Source organism: Bombus pascuorum, chromosome 3 (assembly GCF_905332965.1).
Source record: "Bombus pascuorum chromosome 3, iyBomPasc1.1, whole genome shotgun sequence".
NCBI classification, from domain to species: domain Eukaryota; kingdom Metazoa; phylum Arthropoda; class Insecta; order Hymenoptera; family Apidae; genus Bombus; species Bombus pascuorum.
In genome coordinates, this window is record NC_083490.1 from 15,087,087 (window position 1) to 15,108,436 (window position 21,350).

At 29.9% G+C, this 21,350-nt stretch overlaps 1 protein-coding gene across 1 annotated transcript in view; it reads right to left on the reverse strand.

Annotated features, from left to right (window-relative positions):
• The window catches only part of LOC132904916 (neurotrimin-like), a 242,275-nt gene extending 221,694 nt beyond the window's left edge, over nucleotides 1–20,581 (reverse strand). Inside the window, exon 1 of the mRNA XM_060955755.1 lies at nucleotides 20,391–20,581. Within this exon, the coding sequence (XP_060811738.1) occupies nucleotides 20,391–20,514 (124 nt within the window). The 5' untranslated portion in view covers nucleotides 20,515–20,581. The remainder of the gene's footprint in view (nucleotides 1–20,390) is intronic.
• Between the last annotated feature and the right edge of the window lie 769 nt (nucleotides 20,582–21,350).

Below are 21,350 nucleotides of genomic sequence, written 5' to 3' on the forward strand. Positions count from 1 at the left end.
AATGAAAAAAGTCGAACTAAGCTAAAAGAACAAATGGACATTGTGAAGTTTATTAGGAAAGAAATGAAATTTTCTGACTGTGGGTTTAATACCCGCTCCCAACGCTTACACCGCATAATTCTGTCTAAAGAACTTAAAGTTCACATGCAGCTACCAGCTATAACCAACGCACATTTCTCCTCACTGAAGGAGATTCTTTTAGAGTTAGATTCAAGATCCTTATGTTGTTGTTTCTTCCCTTTCCTGCATCGTTAAAATTCAATTTTCCCCTTCCTAAGGTAACAAGAAGTTTCTTGATAAGTTACAGGCAAGCAAAGCTTACTGTTAAAACACATTAATAACCTGAGTAACATTGCGAATACTAATCGAAATAGAAAGTATTCAACATTTGTAGCATCTTCAATTGTGTGTCCATGTTTTCAAATATGTTAATTGTTTTTTATAAGCCGCAATTTGTGTACGTTAATAACATTAAATAAATTAATCCGACTGAAACCGTATATTGACAATTTATTAATATTACAAAGTTTTCTATAAAGAAGTTAAGAGCAGAATAATATTCCATATTTTGGTGCTAATAAATCAAATCTGGCTTTTCACACTTATTTCAATTACTGCGATGAGGAAATGAATTAATAAGAGGGAACAAGAGTATATAAATACCTCTGTTAATAAAATTATCTAAAAAGTTCTTTCTTGGAATGTTGCTTAATACTGTATAGCATTGTAGGAAACTACCAGAAACATTTAATTTGATTAAACAGAAAACAGGTATTCTAAATTCTTTATGAGCTAAGATTGGTATACACATATTTATATCGCATTATTTAACTTATTCTGATTATTTTTGTTGAATAACACACTTTTTCGAATATACAGAATTATAATAATATATTTATACGTAGCTACGTGCAACATAACACTTGTCGATATTATTTACACATATCTAAAAGACGTGCTCAATATCGTGTCTCATTATGATATACGTCTAGCATAATTTTTCTAAAATATGTAAACGCAGTTGCTGTAAAACCATTAGTGGAATATGACTTTTGGTATTAAAGGGTTTACTAGATATAATTAAAACGAAATAAACTTTGTATTTTCAACATAACATCAATTTTTCATTGCTTCATATGTAGTCAGAATAATTATAAAAAAATACTGTTAATTCTATTACCAGACAAAAATAAATAATTTCATTTATGTTTTCCATTTGTCCGAAAAAAGTTAAGGTTTACAATTTTCTTAATTGCATTCTGCGAATAATAATGTTTTAGTAGCGTGTATATCCTATAGGTATAGTACTTTTATCGTCCTATTAAAAAGTTTTATCGCAACTGTGTTACTCGTTTTCGATGAAGGAAGGGTCGACGAGTGAGAGAAACAACGTTTTCCGGCTGGTGACGACGGAAGTTTCGTCGCTAACCGCACGAAATTCTGCTTCGCGTCGCGATTCATAAATCCCCTCTCTCTTGTAACATTTATTATGTTGCATGTCCATATCCTCTGTATTGTTTCATTGCACACACATACACACAAACGTTTTTATTACTAGTTGCTTTTTTTGATTTCGTGGTATAGTGATCCACACAATATTTCAAACTTTTGATTCAAATATTATATTATGTTATATATATATATATCGCATTCTAATCTATTTGCAGAAAATTAAATACATATAGGAAGAAATTGTTTGAAATTATTTGAAATTATTTGTTGCATGACATCCAAAATGCACTGAAATCTATTGCATTTTGTGATTTATTAAAACGTTCTTCTTTCTAATGGCACTAGTAATAAATAGTTAGAAATAATTTAAGAATTTACATATACAGTATCCTAGTATAACGTCGATAAACTTGCCTATCATATTTGACAATGCATAAATATATATGTATTAACATGAAACGATCTACCGATGTACCGGGTAGACTAAAAAATAAGCGTCGCGACCACTATTGCGTGAACATTCTGAATTGGTGAAGACCTGCTAAAACAATTTGTTGCAAAATTAATCTTGATCTTGAAGTTCAAAGTTAAATTTTTTTATTACGTCGTATAAAACTTATGAGAAATAAAAGTTTCAAGGGAATCATACATCGCGCAACTCAATCATTCTCTTGAAAAATGATGTTAAAATTCCATTGGCTCTTGCATTGATACTATTTGCAAAATGATTATATTGCACAGTCAGATAAAAAATAAATAATAATACTAATGAAGAAACAGAAAATTATTCCTTAACACTTGAGATATCCCATTCAAAATTGAACAAAGCCTTTAACTTTGTCATTTCACGTTATTATTGAATTAGCTAATGTATTATAAAGAAATTTTTCAAACAAGAATTGAGTGAAGTAATTACGATTTCATGTTATTAGTTTTTCTTGCAGGGGCACATATAAGACATATGAAGGTGAATTATGATTTTTTAAAAAATAGAATCACATCTCTTTACGCACTAGTAGATGCATCTTTTGCATCTCGTTATTCCGTATGGAGGAGTATTTAGTTGCTCATGCCAAAAATCCATCTCAGGAAATATTTATTACGTTTGTTATTTTATTTGAAGAGTATAATTTATTAAAATGTGTTCTGAACTGTTTTTTGGCACGAGCAAGTTAAGAAAAATAAATAAATATAAATAAAAGAACAAAAAATAAGAAAGTTTTAATGGCAAGGAACATGAAATATGTGTCAGTATGATATTACAGATAAAAATACTACTTGATTAGAATAATAAAATTAATAGATGTGATATATATTTCGGAACTAGTAACTATTATTAATATCGTACAAAATGTCTACTTCAAAGTTACTAGTATTAATTATCGATGTTAAACTTCCTTTAGTCCTCTGCTGCTCCTTAATACATACCACCCTAATGCCCATTTTGTCGTAAATAATTGATGTACGTAAAAGAATACACATTTTTACCTTAAAAAATGCATCTGTATTTTTTAGATGCATCGTTCCATTTATAATGTAAAAAGCAGTTCATCTATTTTTTATCGTCATCTGTCTATCATAATATACAAATCAATATATTCTTTTCACCCAAAAACTTCATAATAGTCTTAATTTTCACATGTAGGTTTGAAAAATTTTCGTTTGAAGTCTGCATATCGTTCCATGATTTACCATGGTTTACCATGATTTGACCGTATCCCGCTAATTAAATCGGTTTTATCGGACGGGCTCATTACTAATGAATTGCATGCATACTAGGTGTGATGCAGTATGCAATTCAACTCGAGCGGAGTAAAGCTGACCTGTCACACAACCTAGATACATCGACCACGTCTTGTTGTACCTGTTGCAAAGTTTGCAACAACACCGTGGAACGTATAAAATAATTGTTGCTTTAGTGAAACAGGCCTGCTTGCTTAATGGATGTTTCGAATTAATTTCTAATTGACGATTCTGACGTTCGCAGTTTATCGGTGTAATACCTAAGGGAGGCGGATATCTGAAAATAACTTTCACAACAGAAGCATAACCGTAGCATGCTTCCTCTGGTAACTCATAGTTCGCATTACCAAATTTGAGGAGGCTTTCTCATATAGTAACCATTACTTAAGAGTGTATCAAGGAAGGATATTTCGTAAAATATCATATTGTTTTTAACGTATAAAGTTTAAATAATTAGATATTAAATATTTGAAACGTAATCAAACAATGATTTGACTTTTATTACAATACAATATAAGAGAAAAATAAACGGACTAATAGGAAATTAATTTTTCTTTTTAAATAAAATCTCAATCTGTTCTAGTTGCCCTTATGATTGTTAAAATATATAATATGTGCACGAACAGTTTCTACTTTTTAAATCGGAAAGAAACATATTATTAGGTATATAATTCGATGGGGTGATGTACAAACTTCAGTAACTATGTACATGCAATGGCTTATGAAAATACTCGGATTTAGTCCAGCTCATTTTTACAAATACGATTGCCAGATACATATTGTTTGAATGTAAAAACAATCTCAAAACATGTATATGTAGAAATTACACGATACTTACTGTAAATATGTATTTAGTAAAAAATGAATATATAACCTGAATACCCATCTTACGTATACACATAATAAATGTGTTTAATTTTTTATACACTTTCGTAATACCTGCGAAATATGTGTTATAAATTCTTAAATGTTTGATTTTGTCTCAAGATGCTCTACTAACAATACTCATGAATAATGTAAATGAATTTAAATCATTATTTCGAAAACGATTATTAAAGCATATAAAGTTAATTCAGCCATTCCAAGAGATAGTAATGCATACAATTTTGAAGAAGAAAAATGTTGTACTGCAAAAAACAATATGCAATTTGAATATGTATTAAAGTAAAAAGTTGTCTTTTTAGTTTTATTCTTTATTGAAAAATTATAATCATTCTCAAAGTAGGATTTGTGCTTATATTTATATTGAAAAGCAGAATAATTATGAGTCGCGAAGATATGTATTACTACTTATTTACTGCTACTAGCTATACTACTATACTATTTCCATCGCCATAAATTTGGTATGAACTTTCTTCTTAAATTTATTTTAATGTACTCTATATACTCTACTCTGATGTATAATAGAGAAAGTATTATAAGCTTTTATTTGAAAAATCAAAATCAATTTGAATTCAATATGAAAAAAAGCATTTTCGAAATGTTTCCTATCGTCTACGTTGTTCACGCAATGGAGAAATATTTCAATTAATAAGTTTTTGTAATCATCGCAAACAACTGAACGATTGTGCCGTACATTGCAGTGATTACATATGTATATGTATAACACAATCTTATACTATTCTGACTATTCTACTATGCACTGAGCATAATTTTGTATCCGATATTACAGTTTAGTATATAAAGCAAGTATTTGTCCCAGCTGGTCAAAATCTAATTAAACTGTCTACATTTCGATGAGCTGTACTTGCATATTTAACTTGTAGTTAAACGATAATTCAACCAGTTCATTTTCGACCAGCAACATGTATATTATTACAAATATTGCGCATTACAAATAAAAATACTTTATTTGCTATTAGGAAAATATTTCATAAGCTACTGTTACTTGTGTAAAAGAGTATGATTCAAAGTATAAAATCTACTATATAAAAGTCTTTTAAAGCCTAGAAAACACTGGAAAATTCGTCAAAGAGTCTACATAAAAAAATTCCTTTAAAGTCTAGTAAAAAAACCCTATTTTAAAGTGCAGCAACAGTTTTGCTACAGAGTCCTGAGGAACAAAATACTTTTCTCTGGCTGTCTTGCTTTTCAAGCATGTTCTTGTTAATATTTTTAACGCTGTAAAGGAATGTACTGTGGTGTTCTCCAGATTATGTAGTGTTTTTTGCTAATTCATAGGGATTCATGAACTTTCCGGAGGCGTTACCTAATGTTTCGACATAAAGTTACTTATAGTGTCCCCAGCACAATAGTCTTTTCGTCAAAAGTATACATATAATATACTAAATAAGTAAAGCAAGGTATTTTGTGTATATGTATAAGTTTGATATAGATATACTGATATCATAAATCATATTAAATAATTTTATTACTATTGTTTATTATCCAGACTGGTTTGTACAGGGTGTAAAAAGATTATTTGTTGTGGCTTTGGCAGGTGACTCTGCAGCTCTGAATCGGTGGAGATCAGCAAAAGAAGTAGCCGCAATATTGACTTTTACCTTGAATTTCAAGGACGAATTTTTTTTATTGCATCGTATAGTAGTTATTTGTCACAAGGGTAAAAAATCTTAAAGAAAACATGGAACCGCAACTCAATCGTTTTAGAGGTGTACAATCACCTGTCAAAATCATGACAAATTATCTTTTTACACTCCTTACATTAAAAATTTAGAGCCAATATATAGTTACCTACATGCTTAACTCTTTCGACAATAATGATATAATAAATTCCAAGATAACTTCTAGAACGATTGCTGAGATGTTAAAATTTTTCTGATATCATTTAGATTCGTTGAAACATTTTAGGAACCCATTATAGGTGGGACTACATATGTTATCATAAAAATTATATTTAATCTGTTCTTTTCATTTGAGTGTGCTATAGTCCGTATTATTACGTTACCATATTCATTACTAAGAGAAAAATGCATCTCGAGAGAGTTCAGGAAATGTTGCATGTTACGTGTAACAGTACATATCGACATGTACACTATCGTAAAAATTTTAACTCTTAAATGATCTCTTGGCATGATCTTACTAACTGGTAACGTAACTATATTTTTTAATGTAACAGTTGCACTTACTGCAGTGTGCATTCGAATGTATTTATACTATCGACGATAAAATATCGACGTAAACGTATAAATATAGAGTATCGACAAATAAACTATTTTTCATTTTATTGTAAATAAATCGGTAATCTTAAACAAATATATTATATTTAGAATGATGATGTATTTAAAGATTAACCATCTAAAGAAATGAACAAAAGTTATGGATTAATTTATTTTTTCTATAGCACTATTTCAAACATCAAATAAACATCGTTTATTTAACTGTTTCGAAACAAACTGTCGAACGGCTGCTGTCAGAATAATCTCATGGATATATCCCTTACGCGGATTCCCTTCGTGTACTGTAGCACTTCGCGTGGAATATTTGTTACCACGTATCTGTTTTATATAATATTGAACAATTCAGTGTTTCTGCATGTACGCGCAAGTTGAGTTAAACTCTATAACCACTGAACAACCAATGTTTTAGTTACAGGATGTATTATACGCAAACAGAATTTACACAGATATATTCTGAACAGGTAGAATATAAAGTACGTACATATTCAAGCATATGTGCACATGAATATATAAATATGAAAGAATTAATTACAAAATAATTACATGATAAAAATAAAAATTTAATCAATAGATAAGAAACTATAGGAAACAATCAAATCGATAAGATCTATCATACATATTTTCATATAAATGCATCTTTCCTTTCTTATAAAATAATAAACATTATTGCTTATCTATGCCATTTATACGAATTATGACTTAACGGACGACAATTAGATATTTGGCGTAGGTCGATGATATTATGAAAGACATTAACTGAAAGGTTGACGTGTCATATATACATAGTAGTTACAATTATATTCCTGTCTCTTTGCCTGTAGATTTCCTTCAACGCAATAGCAATTCGACATTAGAGCGCGAGAACACATAGTATTTGCATTTGACAGCAAACTGAAGTACGACTATGAGATGTGTTCGAGATTCATCTAGGCTTGACTAAGAGGATTATCATGAAAATGTTTCAATTGCAGCTTTGACCAACATTCCGAGGTTGCCAAAATCACCTTCATATATATGAGGAATTAGAATCACAATTCCATCAAGATTCATAATTGAAATTGTTTCTTTTCAAATTTCAGTTAAAAGATTCCCGACATCAAGCTCATATTATATTAGAAAAAGATCAATTGTAAAACAATTTTTAATTTAACAAGTTTTCCAATATCAATCGTTTAATAATTATTGTAACATTTTCAGTTTTGTTTGTTATACTTAAAATATTTTTTCTTCATTATAATATAAGTACTTTCTGGTTAATCTTACTTCTTTTATTTCTTTTGCAATTTATTTTGCAATTTATTTTGCAATTTTTTATTTTATTTTATTTCTGAAGCTTAAGTTGACAATAGTTTTACTTTTGTTCTCTAAATTATTTCATTCAGTTAATGTAAATTGTTTTTGCTACACGTCGACGTGCACTTGTTCAAGAATGTACTACTTATACACTCATCGATACTACCACACACGATATATATGTACATATTTCTTTACACCTAATAGGCCCACATAAACGACCATACGTGCACGTTATGCGTCACAGCTACATCACAGTAAAAATAATACCAAGTATCTGTGATTCGAGGATAAACATCAATTTGATCGAAAGTAATTCAAGACTTATGTTATTATTGAAATAACTGTCGGAAAATAAAAGTGTTGGAAAACTAGAAATCAAATACTTTCAAATAACTAATTTAAGTACTGTAATTAAGATTAATAGTATAAAAAATCACGTTTAAATTATATCAATTTTAAAAATGACTGGACCTCTCTTTTAATTTTTATTAGTACATCTAAAAATAATATTATTGAATATCGTGGATAATGACAAGTATGGTCGATTGATGCTTTGTCCTTGTTTTATTTATTAGACAAATTTTTACAAATTTGCGTTAAAATTAATTGACATTATTCGCGATTTATATGAATTCCCTTCTCAGAAGTGTAACTTATTTAGAGTTTAATCGCAACAGATTTGAAGTTGAAATAGTTATAACATATGCCTCTTACTGAGTTAGTTATATTAATAATATTTATATGGTAAGATAAAATTATGCAACACACTTAAGTCTCAATATTTTAATATTCAATCTTGAATTTTGCTGAAAATAATCAAACTTTTATTCTACGAGATATCATTATTCTTTAATATAATAACGAAAACAGTAAAAAAAAAGGAAATTTCGTGCCCTTCACCAATATAAAAAGAGAAAGTATCAAGAATGACAAAATGATTTGAATAATCCTATATAGCTAGTGACGTATACTGAAAACGTTGATTTCAAGTATTAATAATTTCTACAGTTTCATATTTAATCATGTAGTGGATTACGCATTTAAATTTTGTTATATAAAAGTGGTCCAAATATAGTGTAGAATGGACCTTAACTGATATAAAATTTAAACTGCTAAGAGTCATAGCCGCAAGCAGTGCAAGAAGATCTCACGGAAATCAGGGAACTGGAAATATTCAGGAAGGGGACGAATCTGATGCGTTACCAGGGAACTTCTAGGAATAGAATCACGTGCGGACGAACCTGATGCCTTATCAGGGAGCCGCAGGAGGATGAAACTTTGTGAACCAACTCGATGCGAAATTGGGGTATCACCAGGATGAAAATTTGCAGACGAATTCGACGTATAGTCGACGAGCTGTTAGGAAGTTGGAAAATACGTAGATGAATCCAACGCAAGTTGAGGAACTGCTTTGAGATCGTGAAACATACGGGCAATCCTGGTGCAAAAATCAGGGAATCGTTGAAAGCGGACAAACCTGTTTAAATAACAAGTTGCCTTAGGAGATTTAGATTTTTATAAACGGGCTCGATGTAAAATCGGAACATGACAGGAAATGTTTATTTCCTCCAACGAATAAGTCATAACATCTGAGAACGTCCATTTGTGATTAGGAGGCCTATCTTATCAATATGAATATTACATATTTTGTATACTACAGTATAAAGTGATTTTTCAGAACAACACATATATATTAGGTTGTCTCAAAAGTTTCTTTCGTTTTATAAGGAAATAATAGATGCACAACGTTTTTTGTTTTATATTATTTTACTGAATTATGTATGAACCATCTTGTTATTTTGGAACATTGTGCATCTATTATTTCCTTATAAAATAAAAGAAATTTTCGGGAGAACAATATATACCTACTTTAATTATTTCTAACTGCCGTTAGAATATTTATTGCTCGATGAAAGCTGGGTTCATGGAAAAGACTTAGAAAAGTGATCTACAAAATTTTATGAGTTAATAAGAGTGTCATTATAGCTAGAAAATAATATCTAATAAGCATTTACGTACTTCTTTGTGCATTGTAGTAAGAATTGTAATAATGGTAATAAAAAATGTAATGCGAATTTAAGTTCAAAATATACAAATCAAATTATTTAAAAAAGGATCGTTAATGATTATTATGAATTAACAACCCACGATACTAAAATGATATTACTGAAGACTATATATGAATTTGCTGACAGACAAAATTGATCGGTATATAGCAAATTTAATTATTGAGGAAATACGTGAATATGAAATCTCAGTACGTTATTTGCTTCCGAGCAACGAAATAAATAAAAAGAAATTATGCAAGTATTGCTTATTTTGTGAATATGAATATACGAACACAGTGCTGAATAAAAAGTATTACATATCATTAATGAAAGATGCAGCTGAGTATCGTGCACGTATGAAAGAATAGTGCTAAGGAGTAGAATATACAGTGCTGGACAAAAGTATTGGCACAGCATGATTGTTATGATAGAAATGCTTATAACTACTAAACAAATTGATTTAAACAAAAAACTTTTTGACGTATTTATTTATTATCTATTCTAGTTTATTACATAACAAGAGCAACAATATAAATAAAATAATACGCAAAATAATAACAAAAATATATTTTTTGAACATTTTATGGGTGGACAAAACTATTGGCACAGTAGAATATTTACGCTTATAACTAATTACATAATAAACTTCTAATATTTTGTTGGCAGTCCTTTTCTTTTAAGGACTTCCTTTAATCTTCTGGGCATCGAGTGGACTAATTTTTTAGTGAATTCAGGTACAATATTGCTCCATTCCTGCAGAAGAACTTTCTTCAGTTCAGACTTGCTTGTGATATTATGTTTCCTAATTCTTTTTTCCAATTCGTTCCACACGTGCTCAATGGGATTCATATCGGGACTTTGAGGTGGTGTGTTTAATGTGTGGGCAGTATTATATATTATCCACTGACGAACAATATACGCCATATGTTTAGGATCTCGATCCTGCTGAAAATAGAAATCCCTGGGGAGGTTTAATTTTTGAGTACTTTTCAAAAGATTTTGCTTGAGTATATTTAAATATACATATTTATCCATTATCTCATCAATGAATATAAGTTCTCCTACACCCGATGATGCCATACATCCCCACACCATTAAACCACCACCCCCATGTTTCATGGTGGCTTGCAGATTCAGTTCGTCCATCTCTGTGTTGGGTTTTCGCCATACTAATATTCTGCCGTCAGATTTAAAAATATTAAACTTACTTTCATCTGAAAACATGATCTTTTCCCAAAAATCAGTATCTTTCGTAACAAACTCTTTCGCGAATTCCACTCTTTTCTTTTGGTTTATTTTACTGATGTAGGGCTTTCTTCGTGCTGCACGGGCAGAATAACCGGCATCCTTCAATACCCTACGTACAGTTTTGGTACTTACTTCTTTTTCACACTCAGCTTTTAACATCGAAGCAATTTCAGTCGAATTAGTTTTTGGATCCTTCTTTACAATATTTACGATTTTCCTTTTTTCTCGAATTGTTACCTTAGAAGGGCGACCACTCCTAATTTGATTCTCTAGATTTTCTTCACTTTTAAAGCGTTTTATGACTGAACGCACAGTAAAACGACTTCTGTTTATGATTTGTGCAATTTCGTTGTAAGATTTATTCATCTTATATAAATTTAATATTATTTTTCTTTCTTCAATTGTGGTTTCTTTCGTTTTTCTAGACATTATTACTCTTTCTTGGTTTTTTGTTGTTTAATAACTGAAGTCTCCAGTTTCACTGATCGAGTGTTATAATTAAGAAGATTAAAGGAAGTCCTTAAAAGAAAAGGACTGCCAACAAAATATTAGAAGTTTATTATGTAATTAGTTATAAGCGTAAATATTCTACTGTGCCAATACTTTTGTCCACCCATAAAATGTTCAAAAAATATATTTTTGTTATTATTTTGCGTATTATTTTATTTATATTGTTGCTCTTGTTATGTAATAAACTAGGATAGATAATAAATAAATACGTCAAAAAGTTTTTTGTTTAAATCAATTTGTTTAATAGTTATAAGCATTTGTATCATAACAATCTTGCTGTGCCAATACTTTTGTCCAGCACTGTATTTTGCCTGAATTCATTTAACTTACACAATACACTTATTAAAGAAGATTGCAAAGGAAGTTTGTCTCCTTTTTGAATTAGTGAATAATTTGATATCTTCTATTAAAAAAATATTTGTGAAAGCGCCATTTTACGTTGCTACATTCCATTTCCATCTAACCCGATTCTAACCAAGACGTGGCTTGAAGCTACGATATTTTATGCCATGAATTCAGAAGATATAAAGGAAGTAATTGAATCCTTAAATGCGAATGATTCAGCCGCAATTAAATTAACATGGGACGTGCTTCAAAAGGAACAGCCGGTCTAAAATTTAGTATTCATAAAGATCTGTTTTGAAACTCTATCACTTAATATGACAAAATTAGAGGCAAATGGGAAGTTAATAATCATTTCAACACAATTATTAATTGACATCGAAAAGGTCTGCAAAACGTATCGAGAAACGATAGAACATTGCTACTGGAATAAATTTAAATATGGCTCAAATATATGTAAAGCAACGTCAAATGTATATTTTCCGCTTGCAAATTAATCTTAACCGATAAACGTTGTAATAAACTACTGCTAGCGTAAAGAACATGTTTATGGTTTATCGCGATTTGAATTATAATCATAATGATTTTTGTTTCTTTTATTTTCAATGGACTGCCCAAATACTTGAAATCACGAATCCCTCCAACTATAGTTATAACGGCAGATTTCAAAGTATATAAGAACGTCACTCAGTCATACAATGTAGCCACAAAACTTTATTACGTTGTATAATTTTTTCTAAAATTGTGCATCTTAGCAATCCCCGGCCTAAATGATTTTATGCAGATTCTGTTGGGGCTAAAGAATGTAACCAGATTTACACGGTGTAGCTTTAATATAATGTCCCGACAGTTACACATTTATCACACTTTAATGGAATAAACATCTTGATTGATCGATACAAAAGATAAGCGCACAGTAGACAGACATGATCAGACGATACTAAGCCCGATATGTTGCGAAGATCGCAACAGCTTAAATCCACGTGATAATCGGTAATCATCTCGGACAGTAACACTGTTGGTATTACTTGAGGCAATTATAAACAGAACGGGAGAATTGATATCCCAACAGAGTCTGTCATTCTAAATAAGATTTAGATGGATAAGATCACATGCGTTCTTAGAATGCCTTCATAATTTATTTAGAGTAGATGAAGGGAAGTTTGAGATAGAGAAAAGAAGTATTTAAAGGAGTAGGATATACATATCTTATGCAAGATGTGCATCCGAAACAGTTGTTACATAATAATCAAATTCAATAGCCACGTAATATTAGTTTTTTGTGCATTCATTTAATTTAATAAATGCTGTCATAAATATCAACCATGCGTGATGTTTTTTACTAAAACCAATTTCAAAATAAAAATTGTTAATTAAAGTGATAACTCCCAAAAAGGGAAGATCCATTTTTTAAACAAATCGAGCAACCGACTAAAATTTGTTTAAATTTTAAATGAATTTTAGGATGCGTGCAAATTTGATAAGCATGGCGTACATATACGTTTGTACGAATTAAATTCCAATTGATAATACTCCGCACCAACTTGAATTTGTGAAATTGCCGATAGCTGAATCAGACTGATGGGCTCTCTCATTTTGCATGCACGCTTCTACTATACAACGTGCGACGTTGGCCCACAAATGGGTTTGTAGCACGCTAGGAATAACTGCCAACCAAATAATTTCGTTGTCATCCATATAATAGTAGTATCGTGCACCTCATACAGCCATTATAAAATATTGCTTAGTAGGCATACAGTTTAGGCTCCATTGAGCTTGATTTTCTTCTTTCCTGTGTTGTAATTTACCCGACACGCAAAATTATACACACAATTATGAAATTCCAAAATTTCCGCCAGACCTGGATATTATCGGACCTGGAAGATTTAAGTTATATTAATCTAATATAACCAGTATAAGTATAATCTAGTAAAACCAATCATCCAAATGTACGAATTATCAAACTGATAGTATTTCCTTAAATTATTTTGAACTAATTGCATTTAATTTCTAATCGCCTAAAATGGAATAGAGTTGTTGTATAAAATAACCCATAAAAAATAGAGTGCATCGTCTTAATTTGAGATATAAATATGCACAGCATAAGAAAAAAGGTTAAATTTTCGGCAATTTATTACATAATTATTATTTAATTAATATTGATGGGAATAAATAATGTTTAAGTCATACGAAAACACCCTCGTACAAGATTTAAATACTTAGTAGACTAAATTTGAAATATATCCTAAATGTGCGAAAGAAAAGATAGGTAAAGTAAACATCAGAAACCCTGTCGATTTATCTTCAGTAAAATGGAAATGCTCGGAGAGTAAATGCTAGTTGTAAATCAGTCTGTATTTTCTTCAGTCATGTGCAAAGAAAGTGTGCATGTGATGTATGCACGACTTGCATATAACTCGTTTCTGCTTATGTTGTTCGCACAACAGTAAATAGTATATTTTGAATAAAACATTGATAAACTTAACTGATGAAATATTGATAGACTAAATTAATCTTTTACCTTTAGCTCAATTTATCATTATTAAAACTTATTTTATTTTTCAAACTACACATAAATATATAATAAAATATATTTCTAATGGAAATTAAAGACTAAATTTAATGTGGAGATACATAGCTTCAGTTTATCTCCAAGTAACAACAAACAAATATAAAATATATAAATAAATATAAAATATTATAATAAATTCATAAATTCTATATGAAAATTATAAATTTAGAAACCCAATTTGTATATTATGCTAAATAAAATATCATACGACATAGTTCACGTAGTTACTTGTGAAATTATCAAATTTAGTTCGTGTCATTTAATTTTTATAAAAAGCAATTCCAAGCTTGAACTGTAGGGAATGCAGAGTATTAACGTTAATTTAATTTTTAGTTATTCAACTTTCACTGAAAATGTCTATTCGAAAAAATTGGAGATTTATCAGTCATATCCAGCTTTTTTATTTAAGATTAATTTATGTTAATACCTTCTTTTATAATTAATTGGTTAGTGATGATATTACTTGTAGTTTAAGATATAAGAATTGATAAATAAGAGTTAACATCACCGCATTTATTTTCTCATGTTTTTTATGAAATAAATGAAACAGATGAAACGTTTTCATTGATATAAAAAATGTATAAAAATAAGTGTATAAGTATAAAACTGTCATGAATAAAAAAAAAAAATTTCCGCAGAATAAGAAAAGTATTATCTTTGAACTATTGGAACAAGAATTTAATGAACCACGACTACTATAACTTTATAGATCTTTTTCCTTCTTTGAATTATAGAATTTTACTTACACAAATCATAATATTTACTTAACTCGTAAGATTCATCTGCAATCTTTAGCGAATATTAATTAATGAATCAAATAGGATAGATTTATGTATATATACATTAATAATATTCATATCTATAATACTAATATCATGATCCTATTTACAATCATATTTCACCATTTATTTAAAAATTATGACAAAAGCATAATAAAAATTATACAAAATTATTTTATGCATGGATTTGTTATAATAAACATATGATATACATATATTATTCTATTATTTCATTATAGTTTCATCTCAAATTTAGTGAAAATCATAATACTGCTGAATTGTGCGTTTTGCGATCGTATTAATCGTTATAAAATAATAAATACAGTTTGAATCGATAGATAATAATAGAAATGTCTTTGTTTTGTCCGCGCCGATTACTGCATGAATTTCAAAGGCAGTTTGTTAATGAAATATTTGTACTATACAAAGTTATAAATACAAAACTACTACTCCCTTGTTTTCTAAACTAATCGTTTTCAGATATAAAAATCGCAGAGATGTTTCACACAGAATAAAATAGAGCATCGATTGGTGTAAATAAAATATATACTTCCACTTAAAAACTTGTTGATAACTTTGAACACTCGAGAAGAACACTCTTTCAAAAAAAATATCATGATTATACTCTTAGCTTTTCTAAATCGGTAACTTTGTCTTTACACAATTTCTTCTATTGATAGAAGTAACTAATATTTAAGAATCCGAGACAAATGAGACACTTGTATGCATATTATGTTCACCAGGTTGTAAATTTATAGTGAAAAGATTACTAGTCTAGTTTCTTTATATTTTGAGCTTTATCTGTTTTGAAGGTTATACAAACATTAAAAGTTTGTTAGAAATGATAATTACTTTATTATTTACATAATCTTTGTTCGTCTAATGCATTTTCAGTGCATCGTGAATACTCGATGTAAAGTGAGTTTCCAATAATTTTAGGAATTAATTGTCAATGGAATTCTCATGAAGACACTATATGTATATGCACGCGAAGTGACATCAATCTTCCGAGAAAATGTTTTGAAATATCAAGTAATTTTTACATGAAACAGGACAATCGTAGTCGTTTTGTTACAAATGATGAGATACTACGGTAACAGGATTTTTATGTGAATTCGTCGATATATTATACATATGATTCGACTGATATTTGGACATTTACCACAAAAAAATGTTGTAAATATGAGTATTATATTATGTACGTTATACGAAATTTTTCGAAATTTTATTAATATCGTAATGACATAAATACGACTATCATGATTATATTGATCTTTTAAATCATTCTGAAAATATATACAAAATTGTCGACTGCAAATATATATTTAGTAAACAATTAATATGTATTGTGAACAACAATATCAGGCATGTAACAAGGGTTAAAGATAATACCACTTAATGTCGGAGCTTATAGTAGTAGATAATTGCATCTTTCTACACTTTTCTTATGCCTGTGCAATATATGTATATTTGTACTAAATAACTTGTTTCAAACTTTCCACTATAATTATGATCATCAGATCTCGTTATAATAGATATGACTGAAATTTCAAAATATTTCATATAACACGCATAATGTATTCATAATACATTTCTGCAAGTGTTCGAGTACTTTCATAACCAACTATACGTTATGTACATCGTGCTGCGGTAAACATGAAATATCTATTGAAAGTATACACAAAATATTATATCTATAAAGCTAACAAACGTTGATTACTCGTGTTAAAAATACCGTTGTTTATATACTATGATTCATCAGACCACATAATCCTATTTAAAATATTTGAATCTTGCTGCTACAGAGTAATGGATCATGTAATAAATTTTGAGCGTTATTCTACCTTTGGTGCACATAAATGTTCAAAAAAAGTAAATTTAAATAGTGATATATCTACATATGTGTAATATATTTCTATTGAATATTTTATTTTTGTATGTTTTATTTTTAGAATTTTTTAACATTCCTTACAAATTTATCATAAAATTAGATAGCTAAAAATTTATCGCGCTATTGTGTGTTAATAAAAAGTCGAATGTAACTAACAAAAAAGATGGATAATGTACATGTGTCGAACAAAATTAGTTTTAAGTATAATAATAATTTAATAATGCAATTGGCTAGTTTGAATAAAATATAACGTCACTTTTTTAATTTTAGTCAAAATATACAATATGAGAAATAAATATGTACACAACTAGATTTGTAAAATATTGATAGCAGAAGTCTCTTTTAAAAAAGTGCAATTTCTGGTTCAACGTTTATGAATTGCCTGTAGTTTACTGTAAGAAAGAATGGTGGATATCTTTTATTTTTCTGATAATATTATTGTCGACCTAAAAGATACACTGATCCTAAGCTTATTTCTATTTGCCTTTGGTACCTTCAGCAATGGAATTCATAATTCGTCTTAAATATTGAACAAGTACGTAATAGTGAACAAACCAGAATGCAAACTTTTCATTAAATTTAAAATCCAGTAGATGGTCACTTGAATTACGTATTTAGATTATCGAATAAGTGTAAAAGCAAAAATAAAGATAAAAACTTATTGCTGTCTCGTCGTTTATGTTCCGGGAATTAAGTATTGTAAATGAATAATTGTTTAATTGACTTACACGTTTCCAATCGAATCGAGTCGATATTAAATCGAGATTCAGCATAAAACTGAGGTTTCAAACAATCCAGAGAAGTACTCTAAGTGTATGAAATTCTCCGAAGCCCATTGTTAGCAGTAAACCAGTGAGCAACTTTGAACAACGATAACTGCTTTCAAACTTGTTAAATGCTTAAAACAATTCAGTTTTAACGAATGAAAAAGTAGCGTAGCCCATTGTTTCGTGCAATAGCATCAGATAATCATTATTGTATAAAAGTTAGGTGACCTAATCATTTAGCGCAGACGACCGCAAACTGTAATGTCGTCATTAACGTTGATTACAGCAGCCCGAAATATTATTATAAAGGTTCAAATTAAAAAGTGATTAGTTTCGAAGAAACTTATAAAATTAGGTTTCCATTACATTATAGTGCAATCAATATATTTGAACAAGGATATAACAAATATAACAGACTGTCTTCGGTCAAATATTTAAAAATGTTAATTTTAGCTAAGATAATTATTGAGATAATTTATATAACATATTATATCTTAAATTTATCACAGTTAATTTTGAAATTATTTTTTATAGTCAAAAGTAAAGCACACTATATTGTATAAAATATCATAATTTCAGATAAGTAATATAAATAATATATATATAATATAAATAACACTGAATTGATATTATAGATACCTATTGCGAAACTAAATAATGATATCATACATTTATTTATACATTATCTTATAGGTAATACTAGAGGTCAAAGTAAAACGTTAGATTCTGAATTATGGCTAAAGAAAAATTCTAAATTGTAGAATAATATTGACAATATGATATACAGATGTATTAATTGTTATTTTTTGTCAACATTCAAATTTTTCCAAAATCAAAGCATTATTTCTGGTAAAGAACTTATGAATTAAACTGAATTTGAATTTGAATTTAAAAACGATATTTTTGTTTGAATGTAAATAAAATAAATATTTATACGAATTGATAGAGATGAAAATAAATAATACAGAAAGAACAGAATACAATCATAGTAGAAACAAGTAACGCATCTTGCGAGTAGCGGGCCATATCCAGCAGGAACGTGGATATTAATGTAATCGAGCTAATGCTATACACAACAATTTCTACACGCCATGTATGTACGTGATTCTACCCGAAGTCTGCGAAAATGCACGTGATTGTATTCACCGATAACAGTGTGAAACTGCGTTTCTACTTGCTACAACATACGTATGGTATCACAAGTTAGATACACGAAATAACTTTGGACAGTAATGATGGCAGCCACAGGATTGAAACTGAATACAGATATCTTGCAAGCATCATTAATGAGAATTTAATGCTGCGTCCTGGTGAATCTAACCCCGATCAATTGTTCACGTTGCATAGGAATTTAAGCATATAAAACACGTTTCAAAATCACATACGATAACGTATGTATAATGACAATTGTTAACGATTATTTACTCGAAATAGATTAATTATAACCGCCACTACTATTTATACGTTAACTTCTGTAAACTTAAATAACCGCCGATTTTTTAAATGCAACGACGCTTATGAATATTTAATTATAGGCACATAGATCTTAACATTTCATACTTTGTTTGGTAGTTGTTTCAATTTATCGAATGATAATAGTAATTGGAATCGAATTTAAGATTTATATCTTCGTTCACTGTGGAAGTTACTTAATATATGATTTTGCGCAATTTGAAATACAATATCATGTTTAGCCAGGCATATAGTTCTTCTACTGACGATATATTAATCTTCTCATACCATGAAAATTCTAGTGAAAGATTTGTAATTTTATGAAAGTTACATGTAAATGTAAAAGATATATTTCTATATCATATTTAAAGTGCTATATTAGTGACCCTTGGAAAGAATAAGGCGAAAATGGCCATCCATTTAATTAATCAAGTTTACTTTACATATAAATAATGAATTTGAAAAAAAGAGCATTTTAAATATTTCACGATTTTATTATATTACAATTGTGAAATCCTTATTACAAAGTAAAACGACTACATGTGCTGTTTCTTATTCTTCAAGCATCTGACTAACTTTTATTATGTTTATCATTTATAATTACAAGTTTGACAAACCAGCACGCTTATTGGAAATACTTTGCAACACTTGCTTTAGGGATTGAAGTCAACTACAGTCTGCCCGTAATATATCAAGAAACGATATAAAACGAATAGTACAGTGACGAATTATGAATTGTAGAGATATGAAGCGTACAAATCACCCTTTTAATAGATGTCACCAAATTTCACAGAGAAACATGTACATTCGTTTTAACGTTGTTTCGACACATTCACTGCGCAATGTAATTCCGTTTCAAGAAACACCGTCACATTGACACGTAAAATGCCAAATCTGAACTTTTGTCGTAGAATTCCAGGACAGTAGACGGAAGTCCTGGAACGTCATCGGTGGTGGCGACAGGCAACGGAACTCGTTAGATTTTCGCACACAGCTAATACACGTGTACGAGTTACAAGACGTCAACAGAACGAATAGAAACGTGTACACAAACTTTGCTTAAACGTTGTTTCGATGTTTGCCGCCACCAAGAGCCGAGCGTCGAACGTGTTCCACGAGTTTAGCCATAGATTAGTAAGTACGCACTCACCGGAACCGGTGGAGTTATCCGTCCAAACACTTGCTGCGAACGTCGAAACCAGGAAAATCGTGGTGAAGAACCGCGAACGGTTCCCAATGGTCTCTAAAACACGCTTCACACGTTCACTGAACATCACGGTACCAAATGGAGGAGAGGGTACGCGGCCGGCATCCCGACTGAGGGATCGCGCTTTGCGAACCCCAAGAGCGTGTTTCTCTTTCCCCTCTCTCTTCTACTTGCTTTCGCACCCACTATTCTCCCTACCACAATTCCTTTCCCGCCACGCGCAGACGCTTCAACGTTCTAGGCTTCCTAACTCTTGTGCTTACCCATTTTCCCACTCTGTCTCCCTCTTAATCCCACTCACTTATCTCTTATCAATAGGTGACGATTAATTATCGCTATAACTCCCTGAGTTGGTGCCAACGTTCTGCTTACTTGTGAAAAGATAGAATCACCTGTAGAATGTTCTTTGGACTGCCCTGTCCCTATCGGACTTTAGTTTTCGAAATATGTGTCAAAGAATGACTCAGTTAATTGAATATCAGGAGATTAGTATCTAATATAACATATCCGTCAATAATAACAAAACTACGTTAGAGGCTTCTGGAAAAATTGAGTTTGAAAACTTGTTAAGTACGTAATCTAAATTTAACCAATTTTTTACAATCGACTGGAGGTGATTCCACGTGCGAGAATAAGTCGAAAATATTGAAAAAAGTATTTTCATTTACGATTCCATTTTGAAGGAAATAGGCTTTGAACATGTTTAGCCAAGGAGTAGCCCAATATACATGCATTCGATAAATTTTCAAATACTATTTTTTCTGAAACGAGACTTTCCGTGAAAAAATTATATTTTAAACGACGTTTCTAGGCAAACGTTTCATATTTACGCGTCAATACTATTGCATGGAATCATTCATACCACATTTATAATATATGTATTTAGATGAAATCTAACAAATT